Below are 12,795 nucleotides of genomic sequence, written 5' to 3' on the forward strand. Positions count from 1 at the left end.
TTTGGGGTTTAATTTTACAGCCCTGTTGTTCTTATGCTGCATTTACTCTTTAATAAAGTTCCAAACAAACACTTCTTAAAAAAAGATTCCCTCATTATTCAACCACAGCAGAGTAAATGCAGTTTTCCATACCAGCTCACGTTTAACGGTTAGACACGGTTGGTCAAAGAAGGGTTGGGAGAGAGAAAGGAAGAGAAGGCTGCAGTCACTAGACAGTCCACTCAGTCTATATGATCCCCAAACTCCTCATTACCAAATATCTGGATATTTACAATCAGTGTCTTCAACAACGGGAAAGCCTTTATTCCACCACCAGAAAGAGCCGAGGAAGTGAGGGCTGTGATGATGAAAGGAAAAGAAAGAAAGAGGAACACCTTTGGGAGCGATTGCATGAGAGAGTGAGAGACTCGAGTCTTGTGACACCGCGCTCTGAGAGCCAGGCTGAGTTCATGCTTTCGGGAAGAACTTTTCCATTACTGCAGATTTCAGTTCCCAAGTTTTGGACTGGAGTTGGAGGTCAAGTGTCGGCAGCATGGTCAGTGTATCACTTAGGGTCATCAGAGGAACATGTGTTTGTCAAGAAGGTCCTAGTGAAGACTCAGCTTTTTGGTAGGTTTTGTGTGTGTGTGTGTGTGATGACATAACTTCCTGTAGTCACTTCTTTTGGGCAGGACAGAAAACATTTGTCCACAACCTCTTTTTGACAGCTTGTTGTCAGGAGGTGTTTATGAATCTGACGATTCTCCAAGGCTGAGATACTTTGGGACAACATGTTCGTAGTACGGTTGGGGTTTTTCTACATGTTTCTGCTGTGCTGCTGTAGCATGACTGAAGGTAGGTGGACTGCTGCTTTTCTGACACACTGTCTGTTAGTGATTCATCACATTTTCAGAGTTGCTGTGACCGAGGACACATATGGAGATGTTATGGTGTTCGAGCAGAGTGTCTGGATTCAGTCCACGAGCATCTCAGCATTGAGACGTTTGGTGTTCTTCTTGCTCTTCCACTCCAAGGCCATTTCACCAAGCAGGGTTTATCATTAGGCAGAATCATTTAAGCCTAGAATAAGCACTTCCCAATAGAAATGTCCCATGGCTTGTCTCATTTTGACGATTTGGACTTACATTATAACCACATGTCCAAATGTTTGTGGACACCCCTTCTAATGAATACATTCAGCTACTTTAAGCGGGACCCGTTGCAGAAACAGGTCATCAAATGCACTCACACACAACTTTCATGTAGAGAAGTACTGCCAATAGAATAGGACTCTCTGGAGCAGATTAAACATTAACCTATTGGCACCATGCTGCCTAATGCCAGACATGGAATAGGGGGTTATATAAGTCCCCCCCAAGCATCGAGCAGTGGATCTGTGCACTCTGGAATGATGGTGCTCCATCTAATACTTTTGGGATGAGGCGGGATGGTGATCATCCAATGCCCTTACCTCTTTTGTGTCTTGGACAATACTTTTATCATGTATCTGAATAAGTTCTTTGGAAGGATGCCATGGAAGAACCACTTTTGGTGAATTTTAATGAATCTTTCAGTGGGTTAACCTCATTTGAAACTACTGAGTTGAAAGGTTCTTTAGGAAACCAAAAGAGGCTTTTCTATGGCACCACCTCGGCAAACCATTTTCGGCACCTTCATTTTTTATAAGGAGACAGTTTTGCGAATTTGGACAATCCCGTCATAAGGATCACGAACAGTGCGAGTCATTTTGGAAACGTCAGTGGAAAAGCTCTGGAAAAAAGTACAAATTATGCTGGACATAAGGGTCAGCTCTTCAACACACCCTAACTCTAACCCTACCTCATTCATCTCTAAATGTTCTAACCAAGACCAGACATCTCATTCTGAGTCAATGTGGAAATGAAAATATTTTTATTTACATTGATTTAATAATATTTCATTAAATATTAATTTTGATCATAGTAAAAATGTTCCAGCTACTTTCAAAATTACAACCAAAAAATAGCTTGTTTTATGGGTGAGGAATATTAAAGTTCAGGCCAACACACAAGTTGTTTACATATGTCATTTGTCACCTGCCTGTAGTTCCTCCAGGCACATTCATTATATTCAGTGTGTTTTAAAGATAAATCTGCAACAAAAAAAAGTGTAGAAAAAGTGTAAAAAAAGAGTAACTGAGGAAGCGACAACTGTGACTCCTTCTAATGCCAACTTCCCTGTGTTTTCTTCCCATGCAGCCAAAGGATCTCTCGTGGTCAAGGACAGGACTAGCGTGGCATTAGCAGGAGAAACGCTGAGCATTAACATCGAGGTCACTGTCCCTGTCAACATCAGTGGAACAACTGTGTCTTGCTCCCGAGATAAACGCACCGCGGAGTGGAGCCACACCTTTGACCAAATATATCCTACTCCAACCCTTATGTTGCTGTCTCCTAATATCACCATGCATAACAGGACGTACACTGGAGAATACCACTGCAAATACCAAGAAGAGACGTGCTACTGGGTGGTCCTTGTACGAGGTGAGTCCATTGCAAAAACTAGGGCTGGAAGAAATTTCTTATAGTGCGTCTATATAGGCAAGTCTGTTCACTCAGCGGCCATCTTTGCAATGCCGCCAGACAGTTATTTTCAGTTCCACATCTCTACAAATGGGGAATACTCGAAACTGAAGATCAAATTACTACGACTGTGTCAGATTTTAAACCACTAAACAAATCTGACAAATATTTCATGAACAGTTTGAAGCTTTTGGCTCAAAAAGGCACAAGAAACATGATTTTCTGGCTTGTTCTGGTCACTGCACTTTTGTAGATCTCCACTAGCACATTGACCCACCTCCACTCAAGCAAGCTGATTGGCTCTTTTTGCTGAAAGGCGGGACTTTATCCATAAACAAACATTAATCAAGCATTCATATTTCAACCATTGGCCAGACTGAAATATGATACTGAAGTATCAGTGCCTCTGAACCTAAGGTACATAAAATCTTACTTAGTAAAACACTGATATTAAAATAAATTATCATAACATTCATACAAAAGTAGTGATTTTACATAACTGTGTTCATTAAAATATCTCAAGTTCTCCTCATGGGAGTCTAGTATTATTTATAGCTATCATCCAACACCTGCTTTGGTAAATCAGTGCTTATTGATGTTAAGTCAGGTGAGCTGGAGTCCAGGAGAAATCTGGAACCAAGCTTTGTTCTTTATCTCACAACTCAACTACTTTCCTCACAATGAGAAATTCTTATTACTTCACTGTATTTATACTGTACTGCAGGCATAGATTTCTCCAGAGAGCACATAAATAAAGTGTGGGTGTGTTGTGGACAGATGCCCAACAATGTGGTGCTCTGTAAGCTTTGGGAAGTGTAGATAGATCCATGTTAAGTCATTTCCGCACTGCTGCTGTTTAGTAACGTAACATTGCACCATTTGTTATTTAAAGTTGTTATTTGGCCATTTTCTATTTTTCTGTTTACTGTAACGGCTGTGTACAAGAGAATAGCCTGAACCAACACTTCCGGCTGTTGCTGAAGCCTGTACATCATTTAAATTATTTTCCCTGCACTAAATTGGTGAAAATCCATTTGCCAGTGATTACCTCAGCTATGTTTTACCCCAGTGATGAAATAACTGAAATGATTAAGTTGTTTGTAAGTTGTAACCATTAAGTTTGAAATCTAGTGTTTTTGGTTACCTGTTAACACTGAGGTATTTGTGAAGCAGATAAATGCCTATGTGTTTTTAGGATATGATGACTAAAGAAAATCTTGGTTTTTAATTATTGTAATTGTCAAATTAATCAACTAAATGAAAAAGATGGGTCACGCTCAGTTTGGATGGGTCCTGGGGGAAGGAAAAGGCACTCTGATTTCCAGTGCTGTTTACACTGTGCACAAGGTTCATTACAAATGAACCACAATAAATCTCTCACAAAACTTCTCTTTACTTTAACAAACATAACATACAAATAAAAATCACGTCCCTTTCTAAACCTTATTAAAGAGTTGGACAGTGCTGTGGAATCTAACATCAGTTATGCATGTCTATGTCGTTGAGCTCTGTGCACCATAACACTGAAAAATAGAGAAGAGTTTTTATCAATCACTTCCACGTTTGGAAGATGAAACCACTTCTAAGAGGATCTGAAGATGTGTCCAATTATTTGACTTCTCTTTTTCTAATCTAGGCTTATTTCAATTCAGTATTATGCTGTATATAACATATAACACCCACAGCCATTGGTCAACACAGTATTCAACCCCAGTGCTGTGGAAGCTCCAGGTTTACACAGATAAAAGATACTTCTCTAACAAGGACACAACCTGTGAATCATTCAAAATGTTCACCGCCCCCTGAATTCAAATACCATTGGTAAAAAAATAAAAAATAAAAAAAAAGCTGTGAAAATGACACCTACAAAAAAAACAACAATTACTTTGAAGGAGTCACAGAGTTCAGTGGTTGAGACTGTCCGTAATATTAAGAGCTCTGCATACAACTGGCCAGGATGGGAGGGTAGCAGTAAAGCCATTTCTGAAGAAAAGACACATTAAAACACATCTACCAGAAAGCTTTGCAGATAGACGAGACAAAGAGGGAGCATTTTTGGACAAATTATTTGTAGCACAAGCCTACCGCTGCTCATTTCTCAACAAACACCATCGCAACTGTTAATAACAACTGTAAAACATAGGGGTGGAAGCATCAGGTTGTGGGGATGCTTTTCCTTGTTGAGGAATGGGCATCTTATAAGAGACAGATGGATGATCCAAAAAACAGAGAGATTATGTAGGACAACCTGGTTACGCTAGACAGAATCCTTAGGTTTCAGCAGGACAGTGATCACAAGCCAAAACGGCACAGGAGTGGTTGAACAACAAAAAGGTGTGTTCTGAAATAAGCAAAGGTCAGATTTCAACGTAGTCAAGAATCTGAGGCACTGTGCTCAGACAGTGCCGAAACATTATTCACCCCCCATGTTTTTCCCTGTTGTTGCTTTTATAAATGGAATAATGGTCAATATAGTTCGTCTTCCTTTCTTTTTTTTTTAACAAGAATTTTCAAAGAAACTCTAATGTCATTGCGAGAACAGATTTCAACAAAGAAATGTTAATTAAATTAAAAAAAAAACATCAAAATAAGTGATTGATTAAATATTCATCCACTCCCCGTGGTAAATGCACCTTTGGCCACAATCACGGCACTGTGTCTGTGTGGATAGGTCTCAATCAGACTTGCACATCTGGACACTGCAACTTTACTCCATTCCTCTTTCGAAACTGCTCAAGCCCTTTCAGGTTTCAGTCCAGCCTAAGTCCCCAATCCTTTATTAGTCCCACACTGGGGAACTTTAGAGTGTCACAGCAGCAAAGGGATATACAGAAAGTAAATAGATTAGCAGTACATATACATTATAAATAATAAAAGTCAAAAACTCCGAACAAGACCCTTCACAGCCCTTTGCATGGTCATGACTAATAACACAAAATTCAGGGGCCCCCTTAAGGCACCTTCCTTTTACACCATTTATACCATTTACAACATGACCTGGACCTGATAACACCACAGTTGAGATTGGAGAGCAGCTAGAGAAAAAAGTAGAAACCCCCATGCAGAACAGAAAGTGAGCGACAGTTGAGTCTTGTGACATTTTGGGCAGAAGCCGCCACCACTGGTTGAGCAATAAAAGATTTTTGAAAGTTGATGCACGTCCAAGAGCCACCTGACAACTAACTTTTTTTTTCTCTCTCTCTCTCTCTGTCTCTCTCTGCCTCTCTCTGTCTTTCTGTCTCTCTCTCTCTCTCTCTCTCTCTCTCTCTCTCTGTCTCTCTCTGTCTCTCTCTCTCTCTGTCTCTCTCTGCCTCTCTCTGTCTTTCTGTCTCTCTCTCTCTCTCTCTCTCTCTCTCTCTCTCTCTCTCACACTCTCTGCCTTTCGCTCTCTTTTTTTCTCACTCTCAGATGTGGGTTATGTAGATCCGGATGTGGCTTTAGACAGTGATGTTATCGCTTTGCTGACTGTTACCCTCATTTTACTCATCTTCAGCATCATCGGATCAGTTTACATTTGCAAATGGCACAAGGTCAGTATAGAAGAACAGTGATCCACACTCTAAAAAAATAAAGGTGTTGCAAAGGGTTTGTGGAACGATGCCATAGGAGAACCACTTTTGGTTTCATAAGGAATAGTCTTTGTAAAAGAGATGTGAAAGAATCTCAGAGACCCCATTTTCTACCCATCCCCGTTCATGTGAACTTACCCCTATCACCAGCAATGCCACCAAAACTAGGAGGGTGAAGACTAGCATGTCTCCTCCAACAAGTGAAGCCAGCCTCCAGCTCTTTTCAAACAGTTACTGATCCAGCATGGCTAGGTAGCCAGCACACTCAGAGTAAAGCGTGGCTCCCCAGCTCTGATACAGCGGAGAGTGATGTCAGGTGCCATCAACCCACCTCTCAGAGAGCAAGGGCAGTTGTGCTCTCTTGGACTCTGACTGCCGATAGCAAGGAGCATGACCTGGGATTCGACCCAGCGATCCTCTGATCATTGTGGCAGCGCCTATGTCTGCTGAACCAATCAGAATGTTTCTTTTCTGGCATTGCTCAAAACCCCAATTGTGTACTACTGTATTATTTGTCCTCAGTTTGCCATGCAGACCCTGAAAAGAACACCCTGCCTACTGTGAAGCATGGCGGTGGCTCAGTGATGCTCTGCGAGGACTGATATGCTTTCTCTGGGCCCTCCAACAGGATACTGATCACAAACATACTTCATACTTCAACATAGTCCACCTAGGCTTGGTTTCAGAGGAGGTCCTGGTAGATTCCTGGTAGATGGAGTGGCTGTCACAGTCATTCAGCCATGTCACTCCACTGCTGCGTTCTCTCCACTGGCTTCCTGTAGCTGCCCGCATCAGATTCAAAACCCTGACGCTGGCCTACAAAGCCAAGAACGGACCAGCCCCTCCGTATCTGATGGCAATGGTCAAAAGCCGATCCGCACCAAGAGCCCTTCGAGCTTCAAGTACGGCTCGGCTCGACCCGCCATCCCTCAAAATCCACGGAAGACAAGCGTCCAGACTCTTTTCTGTCGCAGACTGAACACCCACCTCTTCCGAGAGTACTTGGACGAATAGAGTACTATGGTCGCCTTATTGTATTGTGTTTAGCAATGTCTAAAGCTTAGAGGTATCTTTTGAATTATTAGTCTATTCTAACTAGCTAAGGTTTTTTTCTTGGGTAAATAGCAAAGCACTTTGTAAGTCGCTCTGGATAAGAGCGTCTGCTAAATGCCATAAATGTAAATGTAAATGAAAGAGACTGAGTACTGAAGAGTACTGAAGACGCTTGTCACGATGGGGTTGAATAATTCTGAGACTGCAGTCGCCATTAACAGTGGTATTTGGTGTTGAATTGGGAGAAAGCACTTGTTCTATTAGTTCTATTAATGTTGAGATATTGTAATGGGTTTGGCTCAACTAACAAATGAACTGCCAGTGTTTTATATTGGCAGTGCTTATTTTGTCTGTGCAATTATAGGATCATCCCCAGACAAAGGAAAGTGGAGAGGAAGTGAAAGGCAGAGAAAGACAGAGCAATGTTGGGGTGACGACTCAGGGTGCAAACGCTGAATCTGTGTACACGGTGAGCCTGTTCTTCACTGCTTCCTTTCATCTGTTAGGTGGTCTTGCTACGCATGACTGTCTATCTCAACTTACAGTATTTATTACACTACGAAAAATGGATGCAATTCATTTATGAGTAATTTCTACATGAAAAGATATGTGCTGTTTTTCAGTGTGCTTACTTCTTGCAGTATTGTGCTGATGAGCAGGGGTGCAAAATGCTTTGTAACTGCACTCAAGCGTTATTTTGGATGATTTTACTTGAGCACTAATGACTATATAATATTCACTGACATGGAATATTTGCACTTTTACTGAATGAAGTTTCAGTGCTTTTTTAAACATACAATTAAATATATATCAATGCAACAGTAATTTCCCAAGATTATGCTGACTTGTCTGCAGTGATTTGTACTGCAATGCTTATTTGTCTTCATGCAAAGACATTCCTGTGTTAAGACAAGGCTGATCTGCGCATACATTGTATGGGCAAAAGTATTGGGACACCTGCTCTTTTCTTATTTCTTCTGAAATCAAGGGTATTAAGCAAGGTTCATCCTGCTTTTGTTGGAGTAAATGTCTCTTTTGTCCAGGGAAGAAGGCTTTCTACTACATTTTGGAGCAAAGATTGCTGAAAGAATTTGTTTGCATTCAGTGACGAACAAAAGTGAGGTCTGGATGTTGGATGATCAGATCAGTGCTCGAGGCTTTATACCTCTCCGTCCTATGCCTAGCATAAAGCATGGTGCCAATAGGTTAAGAGTTACCTGCTTCTTTTCTATTGGCATTTTTTCTCTATAAGGACTAGATGAGCTGTGTGTGTGTGCATTTGCACATCTGTGTCAACAATGGGTGCAACCTAAAATGTCTATATGCATATATTAGAAGACAAATTGTGTGTTAAATTTCCTTCTGAATCAATAAAGTGTCTGTCTGTCTCTAACAAGCCTATTTACCACCCTGTTATTTTAGCTCAGAATGAAACACTGATTCCCCTTTTATGGTGGGCTTGAGGAATAAAAATGATGAGCTCTGAAATGATTGGCTGGTTTACATTCAGCGGCTCACGGGGGCCATGTAGCATTGCATAGCATAAAACAGCTTTCTTTTTAGCACTGCAACAAGAACACTGTCATTGGTTTTTGCTAGTGTTGCTGTCCTCTCTTTTTTTCGGCACATTTCAAGAGGTTGTAGCTGATAGGCTAGACGGTTAGCTTTTAGCACCTGCTCACTTCCCCGGGTTTGGCTTCCTGGAGCAGTGCAATCTTTCCCTTCTGATGTGTGCATAGCTCCAGTTTCGTAGTCAGCTGAGGTAATCATGTTTGTTCTTGAGGGAGTGGACGCCGGATAGAAGAGATAATAAATGCCGGTTCTGCTAGTGTTAGCTTTTAGCCTGGCATGGATCGCCACTTGCACACCATTTTTGAGCTCCCCTCCCTTTAATTGTGGAAAGGCATTTGCTAGTGGGCTGGATGTGTGAAATGCCTTTACATTAGCCTTCATTAAGAGTTAACCATGTATTGCTTCTGCCATAAAGTTGCCTAAAGGACCCTGAAAAGATTATTTTTGTGTAGTAAATTGTGTAATTTAAAATAACTAATTTTTCCGTGCTTTCCTATTTGTCAGTGTCTCAGTTTCTCCGTGTGTGTAAATATAGAGTCCATTTGACTTTAAGACCAGTACTTTTTGTGGCTCTTCCTCTTTTAACTGAGTAAGATGTTGATACTCTTTTAGTTCTCATCGGCTGTAATACTGTATATTGTATTTATGTGAAAATGATAAATGAAAGTCATACCTTAACTGTATTACTTGCAGGGTTCAATAACGTAAAGAAACCAAGGTTAAAGACTGTTTCAGCCCACGCTGTAACCCCAGTGATCAGTATGTCATATGAGAATGTTATGATTCACAGGCAGTTTGCCTACATGAAACCACCGCACAGTTATTTTCAGTTGCCTGTTCGCAATTTCTCACACTGAGGTTTACAATTTCAGAACAGCTGACTCAACAGCTGACTTTCGTTTTGCTGAGCAACACATTCTTCTCCTCCAAAACGCCTCAAGACACAAATCTTTCAGACCGCAGAACTACTGTGGTCAGGAAAGTTGCTCAAAATGTCAACATGTCTGGATGGACACGATGAACCAGGCTGAACCAATGTAACTGTCAAACACTGTAAACGAGCCTAACAGCATTCAGTCTACCCTCGCTTTCAGACGAAGGCTGTTCTGTTATTCGGCCTACGCAGATAAATGCATGTGCTGATGGTAAACCAGTGACTAACTGCGCACTGTTTGGAATCGCACTCAAGCAAGATATAGGGGAAGTGTGACATCTGCTTTTAGAGTTTTGGTGTTATCTCTGCATTAACATGTCGCCGCTGTCCTGCAAAAAAACAATGCATTCAGCTACTTTAAGTTGCACCCACTGATGACACAGATGGGCAAATGCTCACACACAGCTTGTCTAGTACTTTTCTTAGAAGGACTGCCAATAAAATAGGACTCTCTAGAGCAGATAAACATGAACCTATTGGCTGCAGGCCCTAATGCCGGGTGTTGCCTAGAGGTGAGCTGTGAAGCAGTTGAGCTGTGTTTTCTGGAATGATGATGGAGCTCCATCCAGTACTTCTGGAATGAGGTGGGGTAGTGATCATCCAACATCCTGACCTCAGTGATGCTCTTGTCGCTGAATGCAATGAGATCCTCACAGCAATTCTCCAAAATCTAGTAGAAAGCCATTCCTGGACAGTAGAGACAGTTACTCCAATTGCAACTTTTGTTTATTTTTCTTTAATACCCTTGATTTTGGAAGAAACGGTGACTGAGCAGGTGTCCCAAAACTTTTTTCTATATAGCATATCTCCATATTTGCCATTTTTAACTAGCTGACAGTTTGAATCAGGCAGTTCTTTAAACATTTATGATAAATGGACCAATAGAAGTGCTTCAAAATGAGAAATAAGAATATTACTTCCAAGACAAAATAACACAGCATATGTCTGATTATGTAAATAGACCTGTTCAGAAAGAAATAACAGCATGTGTTGTTTTTAATGCACCTGTTTTGAGAGTGTGAACATTTCATCATCACTTTCTTTCACTGTTTTAAAATTCCCTTTCTCTATTTCTGCCCCTTTACACCTTCTCTCAGTCGCTTGAACCCAGACCGGTCTCCATCTATGATGTGCTGAAAGTTGATCAAGCCAGACGGGAAAGCATGGAGAAGCACACCTCGCAGGAAACGGTTGGTCAAGACCTCGAGTCAGGATGAGTTAGCTAAACTAAAATAGTAGACTGTCAGATGTTTGCGAAATATTCCTCCGGCCGCTCTGAAAATGACATGCATTGTTTGTCTTTCAGGCCAAGACGTCTCATGCAGAAGAAGGAATTTTTGAATCCGTCTATGAAAACCTGTGATGAAATACTCATGTTATGTATAAACAGTTGGTATGTCTATGAAGCCTCTGCACTGCCCTAGAAACCAGTGGCAGACTGTGGCAGTGGCAGGCTGTGGCAGGGGTGAAAAAAAAAAAGAGGGCACCTACCTCACCACATCCGGCCCCACCAGCGGGCAAAAAGCTGTGATACACCATGTATGATAAACTAGTCTTCATCCTTGATTAAGAATAACATGACAGTATTAGGCTTGCTGTATTAGCTACTCACACACTGCAGCCGGATTTCAAATACGGTAAACCTAAAGTGTTCTGCTCTAACATAAAGGGTACATTAAAAAAATAAAAAACAGGGACAGTGCAGCCTAACCTGCTGACTGGCCCCTCGCAGCAACAAGCTGTTAGCAGTTGTACAGTGTGTTTTGCATGTAAGCAGGGGTTGAGAGGCTAATCAAATCTTATCAGTATTGTAGTATTTGGTGAGACCCCTAGACCATTTGAGAAAGCCTGCCCCAGAGCGCACGATGTAGGGGGATACTGTAAGGCCACTGTGTCTCATTTTCTTCAATGAGTTTCTCTCTCACTCCATTGCACTTCATCATGTTTATTGACTTGAAAGGGCACCTAAAGAGGGCACTTCATGAGTGTTTTATTTTTTTTCAGCAGAAAGGCACCTGTACAGAACAAGATCAAGCTCAAGTTTATCTGTTGGAAAGGGCTCCTATAGAGCACCACATCCTTTACAGCACTGCATCACATTTTATTCACTGTATGAGAACTTTTCCATTACAGGAGCACCTAACCGGGCACTCTATCATGTTTTCTCACCTGTAGAAGAACCCTAGACAGCACTGAGTCCTCTTTGTACTCTATTGGAAAGGGCACCCTTAGGGGAACTCATTGAGACGCATTATAAAAAAATCAGTCACATCATAATTTACTGCAATGTTCTTTATTGCAATCAATCAACCATTGGGACATTGTGTCTCGCCTGCACATCCTCCCACCCCATACAATTGGTGTAAATGTACCCACCATAGCCAAAAAATGTCTAAATGCAAATGTAAATAAACACAAATACGTTCTGGGAAAAAAACATGTGGTTTTGTCTTGGTGGAACCCAGTGGACCAAATATAGTCCACCAGTGTTAGAAACTGAGTACTTTCCTACTTTCCTTCGATATGTAAAAAAAAAATGTAACAAAAAATAAATAATAATAAAAACAACATTTGTTGAAATGTGTGGATGTTCTTTACTGGAGTATTACTGGAATGACTTAAGCATGTTAAACTTACACAAAATGAACCTCGGTTTAGGCACTTTTCTCTAAAGGAAACTATAATAGGTATTTTCTTTAGATTTAACTTTGTGCTTTTATTAGTTTTGTTAAATTAGTAAATATTTATTTATAGAATTATAAATTAGTTTTAATGTTCATTAACATGATTGTGTAGTTTTAAAGGTATTTAACTTACCCCCACCCTCTCTCTCTTCACACACACACACACACACACACACACACTTATTGCCATTGTGCTATAACAACAGCCTACTTGAAGCCTCCCAGTCACTACATCATAATCACAGTGGACCTGTGTGTCTCTTGTCTCTAGTGTTCTCTCTCTCTCTCTCTCTCTCATATATATATATATATATATATATATATAGTTTTATATAGAAATGCCATTAATGTAGCGATACTACTGCTGCTTCTGAAAACCCCACCTAATCCCTCTTTGGCTCATATACCGCAGACAGTGCTAACTGAACACTGAGAGGACTCAG

At 40.9% G+C, this 12,795-nt stretch overlaps 1 protein-coding gene across 2 annotated transcripts; it reads left to right on the forward strand.

Annotated features, from left to right (window-relative positions):
* Positions 1–526: 526 nt before the first annotated feature.
* On the forward strand, positions 527–12,206 carry nfam1 (NFAT activating protein with ITAM motif 1). Of its 2 annotated transcripts, XM_072656624.1 has the most exons (7): positions 527–609; positions 708–834; positions 2,217–2,501; positions 5,949–6,070; positions 7,527–7,631; positions 10,766–10,858; positions 10,975–12,206. In XM_072656624.1, the coding sequence occupies exons 2-7, from the start codon at positions 771–773 to the stop codon at positions 11,029–11,031; spliced, it is 726 nt and encodes a 241-aa protein (XP_072512725.1). In that variant the 5' UTR covers positions 527–609; positions 708–770; the 3' UTR covers positions 11,032–12,206. The 2 variants fall into 2 exon arrangements, with proteins under 2 accessions (XP_072512725.1, XP_072512727.1); XM_072656626.1 differs by lacking the exon at positions 527–609 and having other exon boundaries at positions 687–834.
* The last annotated feature ends 589 nt before the right edge of the window (positions 12,207–12,795 follow it).

The sequence above is a fragment of the Salminus brasiliensis genome, chromosome 15 (assembly GCF_030463535.1).
Source record: "Salminus brasiliensis chromosome 15, fSalBra1.hap2, whole genome shotgun sequence".
Taxonomy (NCBI): domain Eukaryota; kingdom Metazoa; phylum Chordata; class Actinopteri; order Characiformes; family Bryconidae; genus Salminus; species Salminus brasiliensis.